The 24,669-nt window shown below is 45.3% G+C and overlaps 1 protein-coding gene across 2 annotated transcripts in view; it reads left to right on the top strand.

Moving 5' to 3' along the window:
* Window positions 1-24,669, top strand: part of MACROD2 (mono-ADP ribosylhydrolase 2) — a 1,963,046-nt gene that overhangs the window by 1,864,889 nt on the left and 73,488 nt on the right. For both annotated transcript variants that reach the window (XM_066595626.1, XM_066595625.1), the window contains exons 14-15: window positions 1,104-1,139; window positions 13,515-13,589. In XM_066595626.1, coding sequence (XP_066451723.1) covers window positions 1,104-1,139; window positions 13,515-13,589 — 111 coding nt within the window. The remainder of the gene's footprint in view (window positions 1-1,103; window positions 1,140-13,514; window positions 13,590-24,669) is intronic.

Raw genomic sequence — 24,669 nt, 5'->3', positions numbered from 1 at the left:
AAACAGTTCTTCACCAGACTATCGATCATTCACCGGTTGTTCAACCATCGACTTACTTTTATCTAATGTATATGGTCATTTTAAAGCAAACTATCACATCCCCACAGCACCATAAACTAAGTTATGGTGTTGTTAGGGGGTATCACGGGGAGCCAGGTGCTGTAAGGTTTATACTCACCAGTTCCTGTGAACGAGCGTTACCATGTTTCCCCAAAAGTAAGACACTGTCTTATGTAAATTTTTGCCTCAAAAGAGGCACAATGTCTTATTTTCGGGGGCTGTCTTTATAATACTTACCTAGCAGCTGGCGTTCTGGTCTCCGTCGCTGCTGCAGACTTCCGTGTCCTTCTGCACACTGACAGATCAGTTTTTCCTGGTAGCGGGCTGGAATACCTTGCCTCCAGCAAGCTAATGGTCTGATTGGTTAATCGATCACCACGTCAGCTAATGAGAGCTGGCGCTCAATTAACCAATCACAGCCATTCATTGAATGACATCATTAAATGGCTGTGAGTGGTTAATCGAGCTCCGGTCGCTACCAGGAAGAACTGCTCTAACGGTGTCCCGAAGGACGCAGAAGCCTGCAGCAGCACCACAGCCCAGCGCGAGAGACCCGAACGCCAACTGCTAGGTGAGTCTTTTTTTTCTTCTACATGTAGCTAGGGCTTTTTTTTGGGAGAGCGCTTATATTTCAAGCCCCCCACCACCAAAAATCAAGGTAGGGCTTATTTTTATGGGGCAAACACGGTATCAACCAGTGAAGATTGTGTGGCACACAAAAATTGGACTATTTTAGATTCCTGTTCGCACGGTCTCCCATTCAAGTCTATGGGAAAGCACGTGCATGGGAATCTGAAGAGAGTCCGATTTCCATGGGCCATGTGAATTTCACTTGGTAATGGCACTGGATTGCGGGAACAAGTGAGTATAAGAAATATGTCACCTGCCTCCCTGCCATGTCCCCTAACCTGTGGAGATGTGACAGGTTCCCTTTAACACCTATTCTGAGCTGGAAAATAATGAAAATTGTGTAATAACAAGAAAATGTTTTTGCCGTAATTGGGTTATGACATGCGTCTCTTTTATGTACTTTATGACCACAGGCACACAGGAAATGAAAGAGACCGGTCCCGATTCAGGTCAGTAAAAATGTAACGTATAAATAAATGTTCTACAACTATAGCACTGAACTTGTAGCTTGTGTCAAAACATTCAGTCTTGAAAAGTTATTATGTTGAGTGTCAACCCCAAGTGTTATTGTTGCCTTTACATGATGTGCTAATAATAAGCATTCAGTGGCCAACAAAACAGAAAGGCCAAAAGTTATAGATAAATGATAACAGATAGTACTAAAATAAAATTGGCTATAGGAGGTTGCATAAAGTGTGCTTGTTATCCAAGATGAACCAAGATTATTCTAGCTCACCTTGCTTTTCTGGCATTAAAGGGAAAATGTCATCACCATTGAGCTCCATATACTATATTATGGGGTTCAAAGGTGAGGGAGCAGAAAGTCCAGAAGGTGAGCCATCGGGTGCCCTTTTCTTGCTGTGTCTCCCCGCGAGGTTGACAAACGCACACAGTGTGACTCTTTTTAGACAGCTCTGTGCGAATGCACTCTCATACAGATAAATGGGAGAGCGCATGCATAGAGCCGTCTGAAAAGAGTCACTTGGTATGTAAATGACAACTTTATGAGGACATAGCACAGGAACAGGGCATCTGGTGAGTATGAAACACAGCTCCTGTACTCCCTATTCCCTCACCTTTGAGCCCTATAACATAGCATATAGAGCTCAAATGTGATGACAGGTTCTCTTTTGAATGTGCCAATATTAGTGAATATTTCCAATGAATTGAATAAACATGTCAAAGGGGTTGTCCAATGTTAGAAAAACATGGTGCTTTCTTCCACTTCACAGTTCCACCCTTGTCCATAGGGTCGTGTGTGATATTGCAGTAAATGGGAGCTTAGTTGCAGTACCAGACACAACCCACAAACAATGGTGGCACTGTGTTTTTGAAGAAAAGCAGTCATGTTTTTCCAACCCTGTACAACCCCTTTAAAGGGGTTGTCCCGAGGCAGCAACTGGGGTTATACTCTTCTGTATGGCCATATTAATGCACTTTGTAATATACATCGTGCATTAAATATGAGCCATACAGAAGTTATATACTCACCTTCCCTGCGCTGGCGTCCCCGTCTCCATGGTGCCGTCTAATTTCAGCGTCTAATCGCCCGATTAGACGCACTTGCGCAGAAGGGTCTTCTCGATTAGACGCTGAAATTAGACGGCACCATGGAGACGGGGACGCCAGCGCAGGGAAGGTGAGTATATAACTTCTGTATGGCTCATATTTAATGCACGATGTATATTACAAAGTGCATTAATATGGCCATACAGAAGTACTTTACCCCACTTGCTGCCGCGGGACAACCCCTTTAAGAGCAAAACTATACCCCCAACAATGTCAGCACCAGCATCTCCAGAAGAGTGCCACCCACTGGTCCCATAGCCCGATGAAGACCCCAAAACTCTTTTGCCTCCATCTGGCAAATGGGGGGGCAACTGATAAGTTTCACAGCAGCAGCTTTCTAAAGGGAAAATAACACGTAGCAGAGACTAATGTCCTGTTCCTGATCAGTGCAGTAAAGCGAGAATATGGCTGTCATAAGAAGACGGTGTTGTTTTTGATTGGCAGTAGCATTGTTTGACCTCCCTTGTCAATCAAGCTGAGGGTACTATCACTTAGCACCATAGGCAACTGCCAACCCCTTGTCCTCCTAGCCCTGCAGGTTGTATATTGCAGGGCAAATACACTACAAAGATATGGGATAGTTAAGGCAGGGGACTAGAAAGGGCGTGTTTAGCCAATAGAAATGAAGTAAATAACAAATCAACCTTATGGTGCGATCAGATGTAGCTGATACGCTGAGGATTTCATAGTGGATTTTAGTGCAAATCTGCAGCAGATTTCACCCATTCAATTTGAATTGAATTAAAAAGCTGAAATAAACTACAGATCCCCAACAAAATCTGCAGCAAATTAGCTACTTGTGAACAAACCCTAAGGTTGCAAAGAAGCAAAGTATCGGCACAAGTGGTAGAAACATTAACCCTGGGTTCACACAGGCCGGATTTGCCGCGGATTTGCTGCGCTGCATTTCGCCGCGGCAAATCCGCCCACGGCCGCTAATCTCAGGATTAGCCAGCCATGTGGACAAGATTTCTCAGAAATCTCGTCCACACGGGACGGCCAATCCGCTGCGGTAAGTCCGGCTGAAACCGCGGCTGTGGCCGCCGCAGCCGCGGTTTCAGAATATGCAGCATGTCTATTTACTTTTCTTTTTGGTTTATTTTCGTCGCCGCCGCGCTCTCCTCTATGGAGCGCCGGCCGCAACGGAGAAGCGAGCGGCCGGGCCGCTTCAAAGCCGCCGCGGCTTAAACTGCGGCGGTTCTCCTGGCGGAAATCTCACAGTTTTTGCTGCGGCCAAACCGCGAGATTTCCGATGGGAATACGCCCCGTGTGAACCCAGCCTAAAGAATCACTCCAGTGAAAACACATTTTTCCATCCCTGCACCCCTTACCTGATTGCCTGTCACATTCTGGATGTCTTCTATGTGTATTGCAGTCACATCTATGCAGTGCAGCCTCCTGTCTGATGCACACAATCTTGATCTCTAGATTTCTCACTGCTTACTTTTCTTCTATGCTATGCTAGCAATCCTATGATGATGCAGCACAGCATCACATTACCAGCTAGTGACTGTACTATCTTCTCTGCCTGCTGGGAGGACAATGTAATTATCATTAACCTCTACATTTACCTAGAAAAGCTAAAGACCATAAGTATACAGTCATGGAGGATGAACTGTTATCTCCTTCATCATAACAAACAGCAGCCATTAATCATCATCTGTAGAGATGAGCGAGCATACTCGCTAAGGACAATTGCTCAAGCGAGCATTGCCCTTAGCGAGTACCTGCCCGCTCGAGAGAAAAGGTTCGGCCTCCAGCGCGGGTGACAGGTGAGTTGCGGCAGTGAGCAGGGGGAGCAGGAGGGGGGAGAGAGGGAGAGAGAGATCTCCCCTCCATTCCTCCCCGCTCTCCCCGGCTGCTCCCTGCCCGCCGCCGGCAGCCAAACCTTTTCTCTTGAGCGGGCAGGTGCTCGCTAAGGTCAGTGCTCGCTCCAGCAATTGCCCTTAGTGAGTATGCTTGCTCATCACTAATCATCAGTAACTGTGATAGAAATCCCTCCCTGAACAGCCTGTGTGGTACATGTCATTTCATCGTACAGGAAGTTCTGTCAACTGGACTCTGGTGACCCAATGATAGACAAGTAATTCGCAGGGGGTCACCATAAGATCACATGACCCAAATGAAGATCATTTTTCAGATAGAAAGGCGTAACTAAACAAGCTAATACTAGCCGATTTACATATTAGGGCAGACTAGTTACATAATAATTTACATTTTTTATTTAAAAAATCTGCGGCGTGGCTCTTTAAATTTGAGCAAAATCAATATAAGTATAATGGAATACAGGCGACAGTGTGGCAATGAAGACAAGATGTAAGTGCAATATACCACAGGATTAAACTATAAAAGACTAGAGTAAAGAAATCCAACAACTGGCAGAAAAAGGACATTGGCCGATGGGGACGCTTCATGTTCTTTATTTTCGAAGGAAGAAGTGAAGTTTGCTTGGAGGATCTGGAATTAATGGAAAACAGACATCAACAAACCAAGTTGACTGTCAAAAAAGGCTTTGAAACATAATACCTAAATAAGGTATGCTTGCATTGTGTCTGCTTCTGAAAGCCTCTGGTGCTTTACTATACACAATGTAGGAGCGCTTTGTAGGATAAGTGTCCACAGAACACGAAGACCCAGCAGTGAAATTTAAAGCACGGCAAATAATGTGGAATTAACTTGTAAATTGATTGAACATTTCAGATAATAGTGGAACGCTCAGTGTACATGATAAAACAACATAAGATAATATTTACTTTTAAAAATTAAGTTTTAATTAAAAAAAAAGATCATTATCAATCATATAATCTTTTCCAAACGACACACAGTGCTGTATTGGGTCTTTTAAGGTGGCCATGAGTAAAGACAACCAAACTCGGCCAATGAGGGCCGAGCAATCATCTAATCTGTTTGTAATATTTTTGCGTACAGATTGGAAAACTATACTGGATAATGAAGATTATAAGTGATCTATATCTATGGGTCAGACATGGCTATGAATAGAGATGAGCGAGCGTACTCGCTAAGGCAAAGTACTCGAGCGAGTCGTGCCTTATGCGAGTACCTGCCCGCTCGTCTCTAAAGATTCGGGTGCCGGCGGGGGGGCGGGGAGAGCGGGGAGGAACGGGGGGGGGATCTCTCTCTCACTCCCCCCCCCCCCCCACTCCCCCCTGCTCACTCCCGCAACTCACCGCCCTCCCCCGCCGACACCCGAATCTTTAGAGACGAGCAGGCAGGTACTTGCATAAGGCACTACTCACTCGAGTAGTTTGCCTTAGCGAGTACGCTCGCTCATCTCTAGATATGAACTCATTACCAGCATTTACTATGAGCTCTAAAATGAGTTTCACCAGCCTCAAAAAAAATAATGGACACTTCTATTTTTTTTTTTTTTTTACAGACACTGGGAAAAATTGCCTTATTTTTATTGACTGTCTAGGAATTTCTGAATGATTGGCAACCCTCTTCTGTTCTTAGAGGAGATAAGCTGCTGTCAGAGGTGTCTTGTAACTGCTTACCCCCTTTTTCCCATTCAGGGCATATGTACAGTTGGCTGGGCCATCGTTCCTCTAATCCCTACTTTTTTTCTTTTAGTTCTTGTGCTTTTACTTACTACTTGTATTCTTTACAATGTACAAATCTGCTTTAAGTATGTATCTGATACAAAACTTAATTAACGAGTTCACAAACTACCAAAATACCAATGGGCTGCATGAAAGGCAATGAAGTCTCTCAGGTATTGCTAGTAGCCAGTTTAGCTGATATTTTTACTAAATTATAGAGCCTAAAGGCCCATTTACACACAGCGATTATCATTCAAAAGTTGGCTTCTGAGCGAATTTTGAGCAATAATCGTTGTGTCTAAATGGGCCTTAAGTCTTTCCACAATTAGAGTAAATGACAAAGCTATAAAGTAACACGTAAAGAAAGCCAGTGAACATGAAGAAGTGGACATAAGGAACTTGCAATCTAACAACATAACTGCAAAGTGAAGGACAAGCACCTTGCATGCTTAATGGAGGGTTGTAAATAAAACTGGACGTGTAACAGTCTACTCTAAAGGGTTAAATTGCTTCCATGAAGATGGACTATAAGATGCACCAGAGATTGCGCCAAAATACTGGTTTACGGGAAAATGTGGCAGATTCTGGCATAGTAAGACTCAGCAATCCTCAAGGACAGTTTCTGACTGGCTGAGACTCTCAATCACAAATGCAAGCCAATGGCACAAAAGTCAACAGGGGGCACAAGAACTTAGAGCGAGGCTGTTAAAGGAGCTGATACTAGACTGGCTGAGGGAATGCGGAGATCCAGAAACAGAAGGCTGCTAATCCAGAGAGGACCCACATGGATACTAGACAGAGCAGGATTTGTGTCGTGAGAACAAAAAAATCAAGGCAAGAGAGGAGATCGAAGACTTGTGACTAAAATCTCTTGTTGTAATTTATTACTTAATGTTATAGCATTGTTCTTTAGTGTTACTTTGTTTTTAAATAAATACTGTATAATTTTGATACTCCATCTGCTGCATCATAGCCTGAATCTGAGTCACAACACCAGCTACCTGCGACACATGAACCAATCACCTCCTTAGTATCTGAGACAACATAGATATAAAAAAGGAGTGCTGGAGTCAGAGCACAGAGATTGAAGAGATAGCTCTAACCACATCAGGTTGTGTGTGGGCCACGGCCTGCGGATACAGGTGTGATAATCCTATTTGGCATAAGCCACTTTGAGGAAGACAGTTTTCCAAACATGATCTGACCTGAGAATCTTTAGAGCAAGTCTAATGGTTTGTAGCTAGAGATGAGCGAACGTACTCGTCCGAGCTTGATATTCGTGCGAATATTAGGGTGTTCGGGATGCTCGTTACTCGTAACGAGTACCACGCGGTGTTCCGGTTACTTTCAGTTTCCTCTCTGAGACGTTAGCGCGCTTTTCTGGCCAATTGAAAGACAGGGAAGGCATTACAACTTCCCCCTGTGACGTTCAAGCCCTATACCACCCCCCTGCTATGAGTGGCTGGGGCGATCAGATGTCACCCGAGTATAAAAGTCGGCCCCTCCCGCGGCTCGGCTCAGATGCCTTGTGAGTTAGCTGAGGGAAAGTGCTATCGTGCTGGTGCTGCTGTAGGGAGAGCGTTAGGAGTTAGTGTAGGCTTCAAGAACCCCAACGGTCCTTCTCAGGGCCACATCTAATAGTGTGCAGTACTGTGTTAGCACTGTATTTTTTTTTTTTTTTTTCAAAATTGGATCTGCAGAGCATTGCGCCCTGCAATAGGGACAGAAGTGGTGGTTAGGCAGGGAGAGTGTTAGCAGTGAGTGTAGGCTTCAAGAACCCCAACGGTCCTTTCTAGGGCCACATCTATCCGTGTGCAGTACTGTCCAGGCTGCTGTTAGCAGTGTTGCATATTTTTTTTTCTTTCTCAAAACCGGCTGTGCAGACCATTGCACCCGGCATTAATACTACAGGGATAGAATTGTGTAGGCAGGGCCAGAAGACATACATTATTCATTGAATAGACGCAGTGTGGCTTTTCCTTTGAAAAACAAAGCAAAAAAATTCTATTTCGCCTGCCTCTGACAGTCCTCAGGGCTCTGGGTACGTGTGTGCTGCGTGCAGAACGTTAAAAAAAATCAGACGCAGCCGGCTACGTTTTACTGCAGGCTTGCGCCAATTTTTTTCCTGCATGGGAAATCCCTGATCTGCTGTAGCGAATAACTTTGCATCACTGCAGTTCTGTGACACATTTGCAGGGCCACAACACAGTTATTAAACTTAGTAGTATGCATTGAATACACGCAGTGTGGCTTGTCCTTTGAAAAACAAGGGAAAAAATTCTATTTTGGCTGCAGGCTTGCGCCAATTTTTTTCCTGCATGGGAAATCCCTGATCTGCTGTAGCGAATAACTTTGCATCACTGCAGTTCTCTGACACATTTGCAGGGCCACAACACAGTTATTAAACTTAGTAGTATTCATTGAATACACGCAGTGTGGCTTGTCCTTGGAAAAACAAGGGAAAAAATTCTATTTTGGCTGCAGGCTTGCGCCAATTTTTTTCCTGCCTGGGAAATCAAATCACTGGTAATACACCATGCTGAGGGGTAGGGGTAAGCCTATAGGACGTGGACGCTGGCGAGGACGCGGAGGCCCAAGTCAGGGTGTGGGCACACGCCAAGCCAGTGCGGTGGCCAGGGGTAGAGGCAGGGCCAGACCGAATAATCCACCAACTGTTTCCCAAAGCGCCCCCTCGCGCCATGCCACCCTGCAGAGGTCAAGGTGCTCTACAGTGTGGCAGTTTTTCACAGAGACGCCTGACGACCGACGAACAGTGGTGTGCAACCTTTGTCGCGCCAAGATCAGCTGGGGAGGCACCACCAACAGCATGCGCAGGCATATGATGGCCAAGCACCCCACAAGGTCGGACGATGCCCGTTCACCGCCTCCGGTTTGCACCACTGCCTCTCCCCCTGTGCCCCAACCTGCCACTGAGATCCAACCCCCCTCTGAGGACACAGGCACTACCGTCTCCTGGCCTGCACCCACACCCTCACCTCCGCTGTCCTCGGCCCCATCCAGCAATGTCTCTCAGCGTAGCGTCCAGACGTCGCTAGCGCCACAGTTTGAGCGCAAGCGCAAGTACGACGCCACGCACCCGCACGCTCAAGCGTTAAACGTGCACATTGCAAAATTGATCAGCCTAGAGATGCTGCCGTATAGGCTTGTGGAAACGGAGGCTTTCAAAAGCATGATGGCGGCGGCGGCCCCGCGCTACTCGGTTCCCAGTCGCCACTACTTTTCCCAATGTGCCGTCCCAGGCCTGCACGACCACGTCTCTCGCAACATTGTACGCGCCCTCACCAACGCGGTTACTGCCAAGGTCCACTTAACAACCGACACGTGGACAAGCACAGGCGGGCAGGGCCACTATATCTCCCTGACGGCACATTGGGTGAATTTAGTGGAGGCTGGGACAGAGTCAGAGCCTGGGACCGCTCACGTCCTACCCACCCCCCGAATTGCGTGCCCCAGCTTGGTGGTGGTATCTGCGGGGGTGTATGCTTCCTCCACTAAACCACCCTCCTCCTCCTCCTACGCAACCTCTGTCTCGCAATCAAGATGTGTCAGCAGCAGCACGTCGCCAGCAGTCGGTGTCACGCGGCGTGGCAGCACAGCGGTGGGCAAGCGTCAGCAGGCCGTGCTGAAACTACTCCGCTTAGGAGAGAAGAGGCACACGGCCCACGAACTGCTGCAGGGTCTGACAGAGCAGACCGACCGCTGGCTTGCGCCGCTGAGCCTCCAACCGGGCATGGTCGTGTGTGACAACGGCCGTAAGCTGGTGGCGGCTCTGCAGCTCGGCAGCCTCACGCACGTGCCATGCCTGGCCCATGTGTTTAATTTGGTGGTTCAGCGCTTTCTGAAAAGCTACCCCCAGTTGTGTCATACCTGCTCGGAAAGGTGTGCCGGATCTGCGCACATTTCCGCAAATCACACACGCACGCTGCCACCCTGCGGACCCTGCAACATCGGTTTAATCTGCCAGTGCACCGACTGCTGTGCGACGTGCCCACACAGTGGAACTCTACGCTCCACATGTTGGCCAGACTCTATGAGCAGCATAGAGCTATAGTGAAATACTAACTCCAACTTGCGCGGCGCAGTGGGAGTCAGCCTCCTCAATTATTTACAGAAGAGTGGGCCTGGTTGGCAGCCATCTGCCAGGTCCTTGGAAAATTTGAGGAGTCTACCCAGGTGGTGAGCGGCGATGCTGCAATCATTAGCGTCACCATTCCTCTGCTATGCATCTTGAGAAGTTCCCTGCAAAGCATAAAGGCAGACGCTTTGCGCTCGGAAACAGAGCCGGGGGAAGACAGTATGTCGCTGGATAGTCAGAGTACCCTCTTGTCTATATCTCAGCGCGTTCAGGAGGAGGAGGAGGAGCATGAGGAGGATGAGGAGGAGGGGGAAGAGACAGCTTGGCCCACTGCTGACGGTACCCATGCTGCTTGCCTGTCATCCTTTCAGCGTGTATGGCCTGAGGAGGAGGAAGAGGAGGAGGAGGAGGATCCTGAAAGTGATCTTCCTAGTGAAGACAGCCATGTGTTGCGTACAGGTACCCTGGCACACATGGCTGACTTCATGTTAGGATGCCTTTCTCGTGACCCTCGCGTTACACGCATTCTGGCCACTACGGATTACTGGGTGTACACACTGCTCGATCCACGGTATAAGGAGAGCCTTTGCACTCTCATTCCCGAAGAGGAAAGGGGCTCAAGAATGATGCTATACCACAGGGCGCTGGTGGACAAACTGATGGTAAACTTCCCATCCGACAGCGCTAGTGGCAGAAGGTGCAGTTCCGAGGGCCAGGTAGCAGGGGAGGCGCAGAGATCAGGCAGCATGTACAGCGCAGGCAGGGGAACATTCTCCAAGGCCTTTGCCAGCTTTATGGCTCCCCAGCAAGACTGTGTCACCACTCCCCAGTCACGGCTGAGTCGGCGGGAGCACTGTAAAAGGATGGTGAGGGAGTACGTAGCCGATCGCACGACCGTCCTCCGTGACGCCTCTGCCACCTACAACTACTGGGTGTCGAAGCTGTACACGTGGCCTGAACTCGCGCTGTATGCCCTGGAGGTGCTTGCTTGTCCTGCGGCTAGCGTCTTGTCAGAGAGTGTGTTTAGTGTGGCTGGGGGAATCATCACGGATAAGCGTACCCACCTGTCAACCGACAGTGCCGACAGGCTTACACTCATCAAGATGAACAAAGCCTGGATTTCCCCAGACTTCTCTTCTCCACCAGCGGACAGCAGCGATACCTAAGCAATACGTAGGCTGCACCCGCGGATGGAAGCATCGTTCTCTCTCACCATCCAAAACGGGGACATTTCTGCTTCATCAATCTGTGTATAATATTCCTCCTCCTCCTCCTCCTCCTGCTCCTCCTCCTGAAACCTCACGTAATGACGCCGAACGGGCAATTTTTCTTAGGGCCACAAGGCTCACTCATATAATTTTTCTAAACAATTTTTATATGTTTCAATGCTCTTAAAAGCGTTGAAACTTTAACTTGAACCAATTTTTCGTTAAACTGGGCTGCCTCAAGGCCTAGTTACCACTTAAGCCACATTAACCAAAGCGATTAATGGGTTTCACCTGCCCTCTTGGTTGGCCATGGCCAATTTTTTGGATGTACATTAGTACTGTTGATACAGAAATTTTTGTGGGCCCTCGCCTACAGTGTAATCAAATGAATTTTTAGCCCACCTGCATTACAGCTGACGTTACATCCGCTGTGTTGTGCAATGCAATGGGATATATTTATGTACCGCCGGTGGCTTCCTGGCACCCACCCATGCTGTGGGTCCACAGAGAATTATAAATGCATCTGTTTCCACATCTAAAGAACCCCAGTCAGACTGGGGCATGCAGTGTGGGCCGAAGCCCACCTGCATTAAGCACGACATTACTACCTCAGCTGTGTTGGGCAATGCAATGGGATATTTTTATGTACCGCCGGTGGGTTCCAGGGAGCCACCCATGCTGTCGGTCCACAGGGACTTCACAATAGGGAGTTGTACCTGCCTGTGTCTATGAATTAAAAACCGCGGTCTGATTGGGGCATGCAGACACCTTGACAGAATGAATAGTGTGTGGCACATAGGTTCCCCATTGCTATGCCCACGTGTGCAGCTCCTGATGGCGGTGGCACAGGATTATATTTCTCATTGCTTCTGTACAGCATTGTGGGCTATCGCCCCGCCCCTTTTAAAGAGGGTCGCTGCCTAGCCGTGCCAACCCTCTGCAGTGTGTGCCTGCTTTTCCTCTGGCAGACGCATTTATAAATAGACATGAGTGTGGCGTGGCATGAGGGCAGCTGAAGGCTGGGCATGGACAGTTTGGTGTGCGCTGTGGACACTGGGTCGTGGGAGGGGGGGTGGGCAGCATGTAACCCAGGAGAAGTGGCAGCGGAGTGTCATGCAGGCAGTGATTGTGCTTTGTTGGAGGTAGTGTGGTGCTTAGCTAAGGTATGCCATGCTAATGAGGGCTTTTCAGAAGTAAAAGTTGTTGGGAGGGGGGGGCCCACTCTTGCCGCTATTGTGGCTTAATAGTGGGACCTGGGAACTTGAGATGCAGCCCAACATGTAGCCCCTCGCCTGCCCTATCCGTTGCTGTGTCGTTCCCATCACTTTCTTGAATTGCCCAGATTTTCACACATGAAAACCTTAGCGAGCATCGGCGAAATACAAAAATGCTCGGGTCGCCCATTGACTTCAATGGGGTTCGTTACTCGAAACGAACCCTCGAGCATCGCGAAAATTTTGTCCCGAGTAACGAGCACCCGAGCATTTTGGTGCTCGCTCATCTCTATTTGTAGCAATAAGTCCCATAGGATGAGTTCAGAACTGAGTGAAGACCTGATGACGGGCAGAAGAGGATGTAATGAAGGAACTTGTAAGCCGTGGATTGTTGTGTGAATCAAGGGTGTGGGTGCGTTGAAATATGAAGATGATAGCTAAAATGTTGGAATGCGCAGCATGGTGGAGAACTATGACTTTAACTCAAGAAGAGACAGCTCATCAGTGTAATGAGTGTCGGATGATTCAGTATGTAATATGACGTGAAAGTACTAGTGTAAGGAGCATAGTGAGGATGCCATGGCTTTTGAGAACACAGTAGGCTGGTCCAGATGAAGAAAACAAAAGTGTCCGACATAATACAGTGTCCAAAGCAAAAGCAGGCCATGCAACCCATGAACATACAAATTTTTATGGTAGAACATCTTCCCATAGAGGATTATACTTATAACTGCAGTGGTTATATTGATCTTTAATAAATCATCTAATGTCTTAAAGGGGTTCTGCAACGTTTGGCATCATCTTTCAATTCATTATAGACTTTCTTTCCTAAAATTTGCCCATCCAGTTATTATTTTTGATAAATTGTATTTCCATGAATTAAATGTAGGACATCCAAAGATGTGACTAGAATGCTTTATCCCGCTTGAGTATTTTAGTTCAGAGACAGAATCAGGAGGGGCTGTTACTTACACACCGGGAGGCAGACATGTTGTCCACACAAAGAATGGAAATCATATTGAATTATGAACCAAAGCATTGAAGAAGTGCTGGTAACTTCAGTAGCATGACTATGAATATTGATTTCCCCCTAAAGTAATACTGAATTGATCGGTTCTACTTGAATTAAATTAGGAATTTATGGCTTAAACATCGAGTGTTTGTGTTTATTTTTTAGACGATGAATCCTCCAAACAGACAGACAATGCAGAAGAGTTTAAAGCAGATCTCACCGGCTGCCACGTAGATTCAGGTCAGTCAATTTGTGTGTTCTCTTGATAGGAAATATGCCTTTTTAAGATGGTAATGAGATTCATTCACGTTATTATCCTATAGACAAAGCTGATTGCAATCTCTACAGATCCACAGAATAGAACATTTAAAAGAGTGAAAAAACTAAATTATATTGTCCAATTACAGGCTTCAGTAAGGAGTCTTCCATTGCCAATGAAGTTAGTGATTGGTGCAGTGGTGGGCAGTCATTGTACACGTGACTGCTCAGCCAATCACAGGCTTCAGTAGTGATTCTTCCGTGGCCACTAAAGTCTGTGATTGGTGCAGTGGTGGGCAGTCATTGTGCACGTGAATGCTTAGCCAATCACAGGCTTCAGTAGTGATTTTTCCATGGCCACTGAAGTCTGTGATTGGTGCAGTGGTGGGCAGTCATTGTGCACGTGACTGCTCAGCCAATCACAGGCTTCAGCAGCCGTGGAGGAATCACCACTGAAGCCTGGTTATATACACAATGCACGGCATGTAACTGCCTACCAGCTTATTTCTGGTTCCTTGTGGCAGGAACCAAGGCTCCAGCTCAGGGCTTTGGAGCCACTGGAACAGGTGAGTATGTATTTTTTCTGTATTTTATATTATTTTAAACCTGTACCATTTTTATAGTCCCATCAAACCCATTAAGTTCACAGATTCAGGATGCTTTCAATATAAAATCCTGCTTGAAGAGCTGCCGCTATCCTAGTAAGCTGAGGAACATTACTAAGAAAAATTTGAATTTCAGCCACATGGCTGAATACAGACACTGACTATGGAGAACGGCTGTTCTTCAGGGCTGCAGACTTCTTTCTATCCAGGGAATACATCTGAACATATTAGCTTTGTAATAATTCTGGCTTTTATATGTGCAATAGCTTTATTTCTCTGTGCTGTCTCCCATCTTCGTATATCTCTGGCTAGCCGTAGGTGTGCCCAATCCATCCTCTCACACAAGAAGGAGCTTCTTTTCACAACAAACCTGCTCCCTAAGTCACAAAGTCTCAATGTTATACCTGATCTTTATAGAACTAATGTGTCAGCTTTCGTCCAGGAGTGGGCTTGGGAATGCTATGCAGAGAAGCTGAATGCAGCTCCTAGTGTGTCAGTGGCCGGCACAATCATCTCCTCTTTATATATTAACAAAAAATTCAATTACTGCTACAATTTAAAAAAAATCACAATCACTATTTGCAATAGTGAAAAACTTTGCACTTCATTTCTTCTACAGGAGTCTTGGTAACTATAAGGTCTCATACACCTAGCCATTTCATTACAGTACTCCCTACAACATCCAGGATGCACTGAGGGGCGAAATGTTAACCATATAAGTGTATTGGTTCTTACAGTACCTCTGTATGCCTCAGAATTCATAATTTAGAAGAAATATAGAGGTTTAGTTTGTCTGATTTGGTATAGATGCAACAAAAAATCAAGTTGTATGGTCCACTCGATTCCATATGTATGAAGTATAGCTTCTAGAGAAGAACATTCCATGTTACTGTAAAGACAAAAATGGAGATCAAGCAAAAGACCTGTAGTTCTATTCTGCTCCTATGGCAAATTAAAGTGAACCTCTAATGAAGTTTTAACTGATCCTAAAACCCAGAAGTCTACCCATAAATTGACTTGGGTCACCATCTGCAAAATATTTATTCAAGTATTTTAAAACTTTTGCTCTTGTTGCTCTAGGGAAATAGCTTCTCATGAGTGAGTAGTTTACTTTACATGGTATGGGGTTCACAGGTAGACAGGATAATCTGTAATTCCTTTCTAATAATGGTTACGGAACACAGAGTATCGCTAAGTACACTAATGGTGGGGAGGGGTACAAGAGTTTTGTTATGAGGATTTCTTAAAAGATATTGTACAAAATTAGAAAACATGGCTGCCTTCTTCCAGAAACACCACCACATCTGTCCATGGGTTGTGTCTGGTATTGCAGATAAACCCCATAGAAGTAAAAGGAGCTGAGGTGTAATACCACAGATGACCAGTGGCGCTATAATGGGAAAAAAGCGGCCATGTTTTTCTAATCCAGGACAACCCCTCTAAGTTAGTTTTGGGTTATTTGTTTAGTTCTAAGGCTGGCCAAACACATTAGATTTCAAACCTGCCAATCATGTAGAGTGTATGGCTGCCTCCTGACGCTGCCCCAATGGCATTAGTCGAGGGAGATAAGGATCATCCAGTTGGATTTCAACTGCCTGATCCTTTTGTTCCCAGAAAGATTAAACTGGCAATTTATATTGGATAGAAACCGATTGCTAACTGAGCAACCATAGAATGAACGATCACCACATAGATACAGCCATATACATTTTAGTTCATATTGGCCATCACAGTTTTTCAAACTAGCCATACATGTTTAATGACATCGGGAGATGGACATATGATCTTTCAAGGGATGTTCTTTCAACGAAAGATCCTTCATGAACGAAAGGTCTTTGTCCGACTATTGGAGAAAAGTTTCAAATGTGGCTGACTTTTTTTTTAACAATGACAGTCTGTTTAGCTGAAATGGTCATCAATTGTTAGGTTTCACCATACAAACCATCGTTTTGGTTGAAATCATCCATTTTCATTATCTTTAGTCTAATGTGTATGGGCTCCTTATGCTGCTCTGGTAGCAGATTTCTCCCTTTTAATTCAAAACATGATAGCTATTTTATATGTACTGGCAGCTTAACCTTTATATATTAAAGGGGTTGTCCCGCGGCCAAAACGAAACAATTTTCACACCCCAGTCCCCCATGTTAAGCAAGCATCACAAACTACCCCTGTAAATCGTTTTTTTAGAGCGTTTCTACTCACCATGAAGCCGTTTCATGAAGTTATAAAAATCTTCTTCCAAGATGGCCACCGTCATTTCCCAAGATGCACCGCTGGTCTTCTCCCATGGTGCACTGAGGGTCTTCTCCCATGGTGCACCGTGGATGTTCTTCTCCAGTCTGAGCTCCACTGCCAATTACAGCCACCTCATTGGCTAATCGGCACCATATGACGGGGGCGGAGCTACGTGATGACGCTGAGAAGGGGGAGGAGCCAGGACGCAGCTCGTGAGCCCGGACCATCCAGAAGAGGATTCCTCTCTGCGCAAGCGCGACTGTTGCGGCGACCAGAGGAGAAGTTTGGTAGTTGCCATGGAGACGGGGACGCCAGCAGCGGAGGGGGTAAGTATATAACTTCTGTATGGCCAATATTTAATGCACGATATATATTACAAAGTGCATTAATATGGCCATACAGAAGTGCATAACTGCACTTGCTTCTGCGGGACAACCCCTTTAAGATCTAGGTATGAGGAACCTATGGATATGCTCTTTTATTTGATATAAAATATCCTAGTTGAGTACCTGATGCAATACTTAGGATCTTTTACTGTATTTTCTCTATTTTTAATAAACCCATGCGAACCATTTTTTGTCCAAGAAATTATTTTAGTGAAATAATGTAGTCTGCATTTATTGAAGTGAGTAAATAGCGATTACATTGATTTTTGGGACCATGAAGTAGGATGTTGATTGCATCCATGTATAAATATATGAGATAAATTGGTCTTTAAATCCTGAAAAAAATAATAGTTGACATTTTAAAGTTTCCATGACAAAAAAAGTGACTATTAACTCGCAAAGACAAGCTTTTGTACAAGAAAAATCAAAGCCTCTAATATTAATCCAACTACATAATGTATCAGTATTGATCCCAGCCAGCCCTCCCTATAAATGCACAAAGCCGCAGCTAAGCATTCTTACTGAAAATACAGACTTGTGTACTGCTGCCAAGTTGTTGATTACAGCATTAGCAGATTGATTCCAAATATCACAAAGTGATGGACATATTGTATCTTTGGGAATCTAAATGAATTTGTCTGGTAAAAGTTAAGAATCACATTCAACAGAGGACTTATTTTTAAAGAGCATTCATGATAAACTAAAATTATGTATATGTATATGCCAACCAAGATGGCCAACAATTGCTTGTTTTCTGGAGTCAAGAATGGTAAATTTTATATAGTGCTATATCTCCAACCCCATGTTGCTGTACAACTAGGAAGACTTTCCATATAATATTCTGGGAAAGCTAGATGATCAACCATGCAGGGGCTGTGATGGTAGACAAATTGGGTTGGGCCGGGGTAATACCCTATCCACCAGGGAGATTCATACAGCAGCTGGCCACTCATTTGCTGACACAGTCGAGGCCGGTTCCGTCTGAACCACAGTAAGTGCCCTTCTGGGGATCATAGTGGCATTCTTGGCTATAGGGAAACCAGGGTCATTAATATCTCATGCCCGCGATCTGGCCAGCCTAACATAACCCAGGGTTGGTGGCAGATTTCCTTAAACTGCTCCCTGGTAATTGTAGATGTGTAAGTGTTCTGTATAGAAATAATCATCAGAAATCTTTGCTGTGCAAACATAAACTTTTTAAAACAACTTTAACTTCTTGGGTGATCTGGCTGAACAGTTTCTTAATCTGTGCAACAGGCATATATGTAAATTTCAGCAATAGTAACAAGGACGCTTTTGCCCTCAGTCCTTTGAACAGCAACAGTCCTCTCGTTGAGCAAATGTAACCGAAATTTCACGTCCTTTTAACAGAGCTGCGCTCATTGCAAAACTGAGAACGGTCTACTCACACTAGACTAATGCCATTTAGCCAGTGGTAGATTCAAACTGGGTACCGGCCACCTCAAGCTGAATTCAACAGGACATTTGAGTGTAAACGCTAAGTAGTAAAACGCAGGTGGGGTATTGCCTCATCTTTTTTGCCCATAGGGTGTTTAGGTCCTGGTCACCCATTGGGTCGAGATCACGTTCTACAGAATGTGATCTGGACCCAATGGGTGACCAGGACCTAAACACCCTATGGGCAAAAAAGATGAGGCAATACCCCACCTGCATTTTACTACTGAGTGGTTATACTCAAATGTCCTCATCTATTAATAACGCTTAAAGGATCTGGGAATGTTTAGGTTTCAAAAAAGAAGGCTGAGAGGAGACTTAATAGCGAGTTATTAATTATAATTAACGAGTGGAACAGGTTCCCACGGGAGGTGGTGAATTCTCCTTCAATGGAAGTGTTCAAACACAGGCTGGACAAATATCTGTCTGGGATGATTTAGTGAATCCTGCACTAGAGGTCCCTTCCAACTCTCCCATTCTATGATTCTATGATCTCTTTCTGAAGCTCACTTAATCTCCTCTCCTTCTGGGAACTGGTCAGAGATTGCAAGAACCAGAGGGAGAGTAGACATACCCAGAAAGACCTCCCATACATTCAGTCTTCCAGAATCTACAGTATCTTAAAGGCACAATTCCTAACCCTGTTAAATCAAAAGCATCAAATAGCATAATATTACCTCTTGCCAATACTTAATGAGGTTGTCTCATGAAGACAATCACTGTCCACATGCCCTATTAAGGAGGTTTCCCTTGTCTAAACTAAGTTTCCCTTAGGGTAGAATTTTAAACGCAGAAGGAAAAATACTCTGTTAGGTCTGAGCTGGACGCAAAACATCTCATCTTGATTGGACGTAATATATTGTCCTAAAAAGACAGATATACACACACAATATGCTAATGTGAATAACAATATGTATATAACGAACCCAAAAAGTGTTGAAAAAGGGAACTCCTATCCTAATTTACTAGTGCGAGGAGACCCTACCTAAAAGTGGAGCACTCGCCCTGATGTAGCCAATCCTACGTCAGAAACCTGGAGTGACCCTGACTCTCCCTAGTTGGAAACCGCGATAATGGCAGCAAATAATGTACAACAGTATATGCAGAGTTAGATGTTATGCAAGCACACAATGAACCAGATGTTACACAAATTAATAGGTAGCAAATAGTCAGGAGAGACATGTTATAACTCCCCTGATTGTGGCTCACTTGGACCAGGGCTGATGCCGTGACTTCATTCCTGTCCTGAGTACCTAACTTAGTGGGGGGTAATAAGTAAATTACCTGAAAGTGCTGTGGAATAAGTTATCCTATACAAATAACAAGATTTTTTAAAATTGTATTGTCCACTTGAGACCCTTTTCCATTAACCAGAACAAAGAGCCTCTGCAAAGAATATCTCCCACTTGATCAAATGTGTCACAGCTTTGTATTACATGGTTGGGTTGCCTATTTATTTGACTAGGCTCCATGTAACCCTGTATTTCCCATGCACTGGCTACAAGGAAGGCTTGCTTTAGAAAATTGGTTTGCCCAGTCTACCCTGAATATTTATAATTATCATGCCAATCTCTACAAAACCTAGACGGTAAGATTTTAGTGACGACAACATTTTTGTGCTGCCATTTGAACATTCTTTTTTGTGTTTGTCAATATGGCTTAAAAGCAGAGGAGTCCTGACATTGTAGCAGCAATTCCCCAAGTACAGATGGAGAATGTAAGCAGTTGTTTTTCTGTAGTCTTTGCCAGGGAACAGAGTTTCCCTCTGGTCTGTTGCTGTAAAGATTAGGAATAAGAAACACAAACCTTTGTTTTCTTTTCTTCATTGTAATTCATTTTAGATGTTTTCCATTAATGACTCCACATTTAGTTTATTAGTTGTTTCTTGATAACAAGGAAGTGTTAATAACCCCATTCATCAAAGCTAAACATTTGGCTCAATCTCTAATCTGCATAATGAAAGTATGGCATTACCGTGACATTCAAGGATCCTTATTCAGCTATAGTTCTATACATCTCAGGGTATTTGGATCTTAATGCTCTTGTTTAGTCTTATGGAAGTTTTCTTGGACTCTGTAGATTTATTTTATTCGCCAGGTCTTACACGTTCTCTGTGTTATGTTAGGAGTGTAATTAAGTCCTTGAATTTTGATCTGTGCATACGGCTACAAGTAGGGTAGATGAAGAATTTATATACTTCTTTTTGGATACCGGATAGGAACTCCTTTTGACCTGAGAATTAATTTAATCTTTTATAGCAGGGGCGTTAAACTCATTTCCACCGAGGGCCACATCAGCATTATGGTTGCCTTCAAAGGACTCATTCGCACGAGTGTGTTTGTGTTCCATATTACATGTGTATCTAGAGATGAGCGAGCGTACTCGCTAAGGCAAACTACTCGAGCGAGTAGTGCCTTATGCGAGTACCTGCCTGCTCGTCTCTAAAGATTCGGGTGCCAGCGGGGGAGAGCAGTGAGTTGCGGGAGTGAGCAGGGGGGAGCGGGGGGGAGAGAGTGAAATCTCCCCCCGCTCCCCGCCGCTCCCCGTCCCCCGCCGGCACCCGAATCTTTAGAGACGAGCAGGCAGGTACTCGCATAAGGCACTACTCGCTCGAGTAGTTTGCCTTAGCGAGTATGCTCGCTAATCTCTACTTAAATCCCATTGATTTGCATTGGGGTATTCAGACATGCGTTTTACATGCATTTTACACACGTGAAAAAAATCGCAGCATGTCCTATTTTGGTATACATAACGGACCAAAATTGTGCCTTAAAGTCAAGGAAATTCTATAAACACGCATTATACATGCTTATTCACTGTGTATTTACTAGAGATGAGCGAGCGGGCTCGTTTAAGGCTGCTGCTCGAGCGAGTAGCAGTCTTATCGATAAGCTGTGCACACGCCGGGGCAGCATGCAGAGGGGACTGCGGGGGGGGAGTGGGAGGGAGCCGGGGGAGAGTGAGAGAGATCTCTCCCTCTCCCCCCCTGCTGGCTCCCCTCCCCCCCCCCCCCCGCCCCCCGCATGCTGCTCAGGCGAGTACACAGTTACTCGATAAGACTGCTACTCGCTCAAGCAGCAGCCTTAAACTAGCAAGCTCGCTATTTACGCAGGAAGGATGGAGAAATTGATGGTCTGTGAAAATGCTACGTATTTCAAGGACTGAAACTGCATACGCCCGTGTGATTGAGCCCATACCCAATCCTTTATGGTCCTTTTACAGCTGATTATTGGGTCCGAGCCTTCCTTCGAGTGCTTACACACAAACAATTGGGCCATGTAAAGAATGAACAAGCGCTTGTTCATTGGCTGATCGGCTCATTTATACAAGCATAAAAATGCTTGCTAATCAGCAGAATGTCTCCCCGAGGAAATGTGTAGCCAACCTATTGGGACAAACAATTGTATTAGCCATTGTTCGTCCCCATAAGCCGATTCTCGGCCCCTGTAAAGGATCATTAGTCCTGTGGATGATAAGACACAGACAGACCACAACCCTCCCAATAAAGCGTGACACTTGGCTGAACTGCACATGCATGCTTATGGGGAGGTCATCTGAACTAATAGTTTTGCTGTGCAGTAACAAAGCCGCTTTCATCAGCAGCTCTGGATCACAGAAAAATTGTCTTTTTAATCACAGCAAGCCATCAAAATCCTTGTGCCATTTTTCCAATGCACTTTACAAAATGAAAAATGAACTCAATGGATGAAATGGACTACTGTACAGGAACATAATTTGTCTGAAACAGCTTTCATGAGAGGCCCATGTTGTATTACAAAGTGGGATCACGTCCTCTGCTCTGAAGTTTATTTACTTTTGGCTTAGATATCCTTTTAGCTACTTCATAACCAATGACGAGAATATTTGTGATGAGCGGCTGGCAGGAGCCATGTCATGGCAAGTAAGCTCATGCCGATGGTGTAGGCGCACTAGCAAAGTCAATATATACCTCGCTCTAATGGTGGTTATCCGCTTATCCTCTTAAACCTTGCTACTCACTACTATGCTACAATGAATGCCGATAGTGACCTACAAAGGTCTAAACTCTAAATTAAAGCAAATTAAACACCAGTATATAAATACAATAAAATGGCACTTTAATAAAGTACTACTTGTCCCAAGGCCTCGTGCCTAAAGGTAAAAATGTTAAGAAAGAAAGAATTTCCAGGTTGTCTGTGAATAATGTATTGCTTCTCTTGTACCCCAATGCTGTTTAAAGAAGCACTCTAGTGTCGCAGGTGGTGGTGCGACACAGATTCAGGATGGCCTGGTGGTAACAGACGGAGGCAGCATTAAAAAAAGAAATAAAAATATAACTTTGAGGAACTTGTTTTATAGCACTCCATGGGAGGCTATATGAGTATTTAAGGCATTACATATTTAACCAAAATTCACACTGACGTAACAACAATGTCCACATTTACCCTCTCAGGACTCCACGCGTGTAGTTTCAATGCACTGTAGGTGCAGGGTACATCTCCTCTACTTCCCTTGGGGTGTCAAGGCATGCTGCAACACCCCAGAGGGGTGACCCTGGGCACCTGGCTAACGTGAAGACCTGGGAGGAATAAGTGCTGGCTTGACACGGTGGCACTTACCAGGCTCTGGTCCTGGAGGGATGACACACAGCCAAGGCCAGAGTAGTATCGCAGGCCAGCTTCGACACCCCTATGATAGGGAATGCCAATAAACAGGATGGGGGGAGTAGTAGTAAATATCACTCGTGACGCCACCATTCCCACACACCGGTGTGCTACACGGTGGAGAAATGAACACAGAGTACCTCAGGTCCCCAGGAACGGTTAGGGCCCGGTATAACTTTTACTTGGGTAATAAACTTTTACTGTTTAAGTAATAGCAGGCTATAGCTCAGAGGTAGGGAGGATACATGGGATGAATACGGTCCTACAGTCCAAGTTATCTGTATGTCACTGTTTCTGGATTAAGAGCACTCCAGAGGAGGAAGGGGAGTAGAAGTCACTCCACAGACTCTCTGGCAGACAATTATTAAATAAGGTTTAGCCAATAAACACCCCGCATGGCAGGCGCATGGGTGTCACAATAAAGTACCTCTGTGCAGTGATCCTAACTTTGGATGGCCGCACAGGAAAAGCCTGTAGTGTCAACTGGTACCTTGAATAGAACTTTGGTAGGACTCACTCCATTCACATTCACACTTCAAATGGAATGGGATGTCGCTCCTTTTCCTTCATCTTCACCTACATGGAAGCTGAAGGCGCTTCCATGTGGCTCTGTGTTAGCACTCTCTCAGGTAGACAAGATGGAGGACCTCTTCCCACTCTCAACCGCACTTGTACCACATGACAAGACAAACTGATACATCTACATGCAGGCAGTGATTTTATTACTGTTAACCTTTCAAGCGCCGCAGCTGTGCAACACACACTAGATATAACCAGACAAGCTTTGCACAGTGCATCTACATAGGACAAAACGCATATGACATTTATGGAGGGGACCAGGATGGTGTTCTAGGCGACTACAACGCTACATACCCCATTACTGTTCACCATACTCCTCATCGCACTCCATTTTACCGAAGGTGCTCAGCATGTCACCCCCACTGCCTAATATGCTGTAGGCGCCAGAGTACGTGACTAAATTTAAGAGCTCAACATCACTGCGTCTCACACACCGAAGGTATGTATCAGCATCTCACATCCATTTTTGTCTCACATTACAGAACTACTGTCTGCACATAGCACTACAATCCCAAAGTGCGCTGTCCCCTATCGCATCACGTTTTATACATCACATTAATAAACATTGTATAACTTTCGTCACCTACTTAATTTTTAACCAGATAACATAAACGCTCTGTCACAATCTCAGTATAGCTTCAGTCCCTTTTCAGAAGATATTCCTTGTGTCACATCTGTCAGTCATTGTCCTTAATAATGTGCACACATGAATGTCGTTGGATTGGTCTTACATGTCTGGCAGCTTGCTCCAGGCTCTTGGTTCCACATTGCTATCGTTGTCTACAGGTACTATATATGGTTATATCATCTTGTTCAGGGACTAAGTCACCTGCAGTAAGGGAGACTCCCTCACCTTTCATGTGATTTGTAATCTTTGGCCCCTGAATCATCAGGCCCTCCCTGTGCTCTCTCATAGGCTTCTCCCGTTGCCTGGAACAGCTTTCTCACACTGCTCCCTCCAGCTGCCTTCACGTCCTTCACAGTCCTGCATACTGCACTCTTCACACACTGCTGCCACCAACACACTGGTCTCTCTCTCTCTGCTAACTGCTGCTGTGTCCCTGGTTTGACTAGTGATGCAGCTCCCAAAGCTCTCATAGTGCACCTGCAAGGCACCAAATTTCCCTGGTTCTGCAATGGGGAGGAGTGGGTTTCAGCC

Source organism: Eleutherodactylus coqui, chromosome 3 (assembly GCF_035609145.1).
Source record: "Eleutherodactylus coqui strain aEleCoq1 chromosome 3, aEleCoq1.hap1, whole genome shotgun sequence".
Lineage (NCBI taxonomy): Eukaryota > Metazoa > Chordata > Amphibia > Anura > Eleutherodactylidae > Eleutherodactylus > Eleutherodactylus coqui.
Note: the sequence above shows the minus strand (reverse complement) of the source record. Positions and strands in the feature narration are given on the sequence as shown.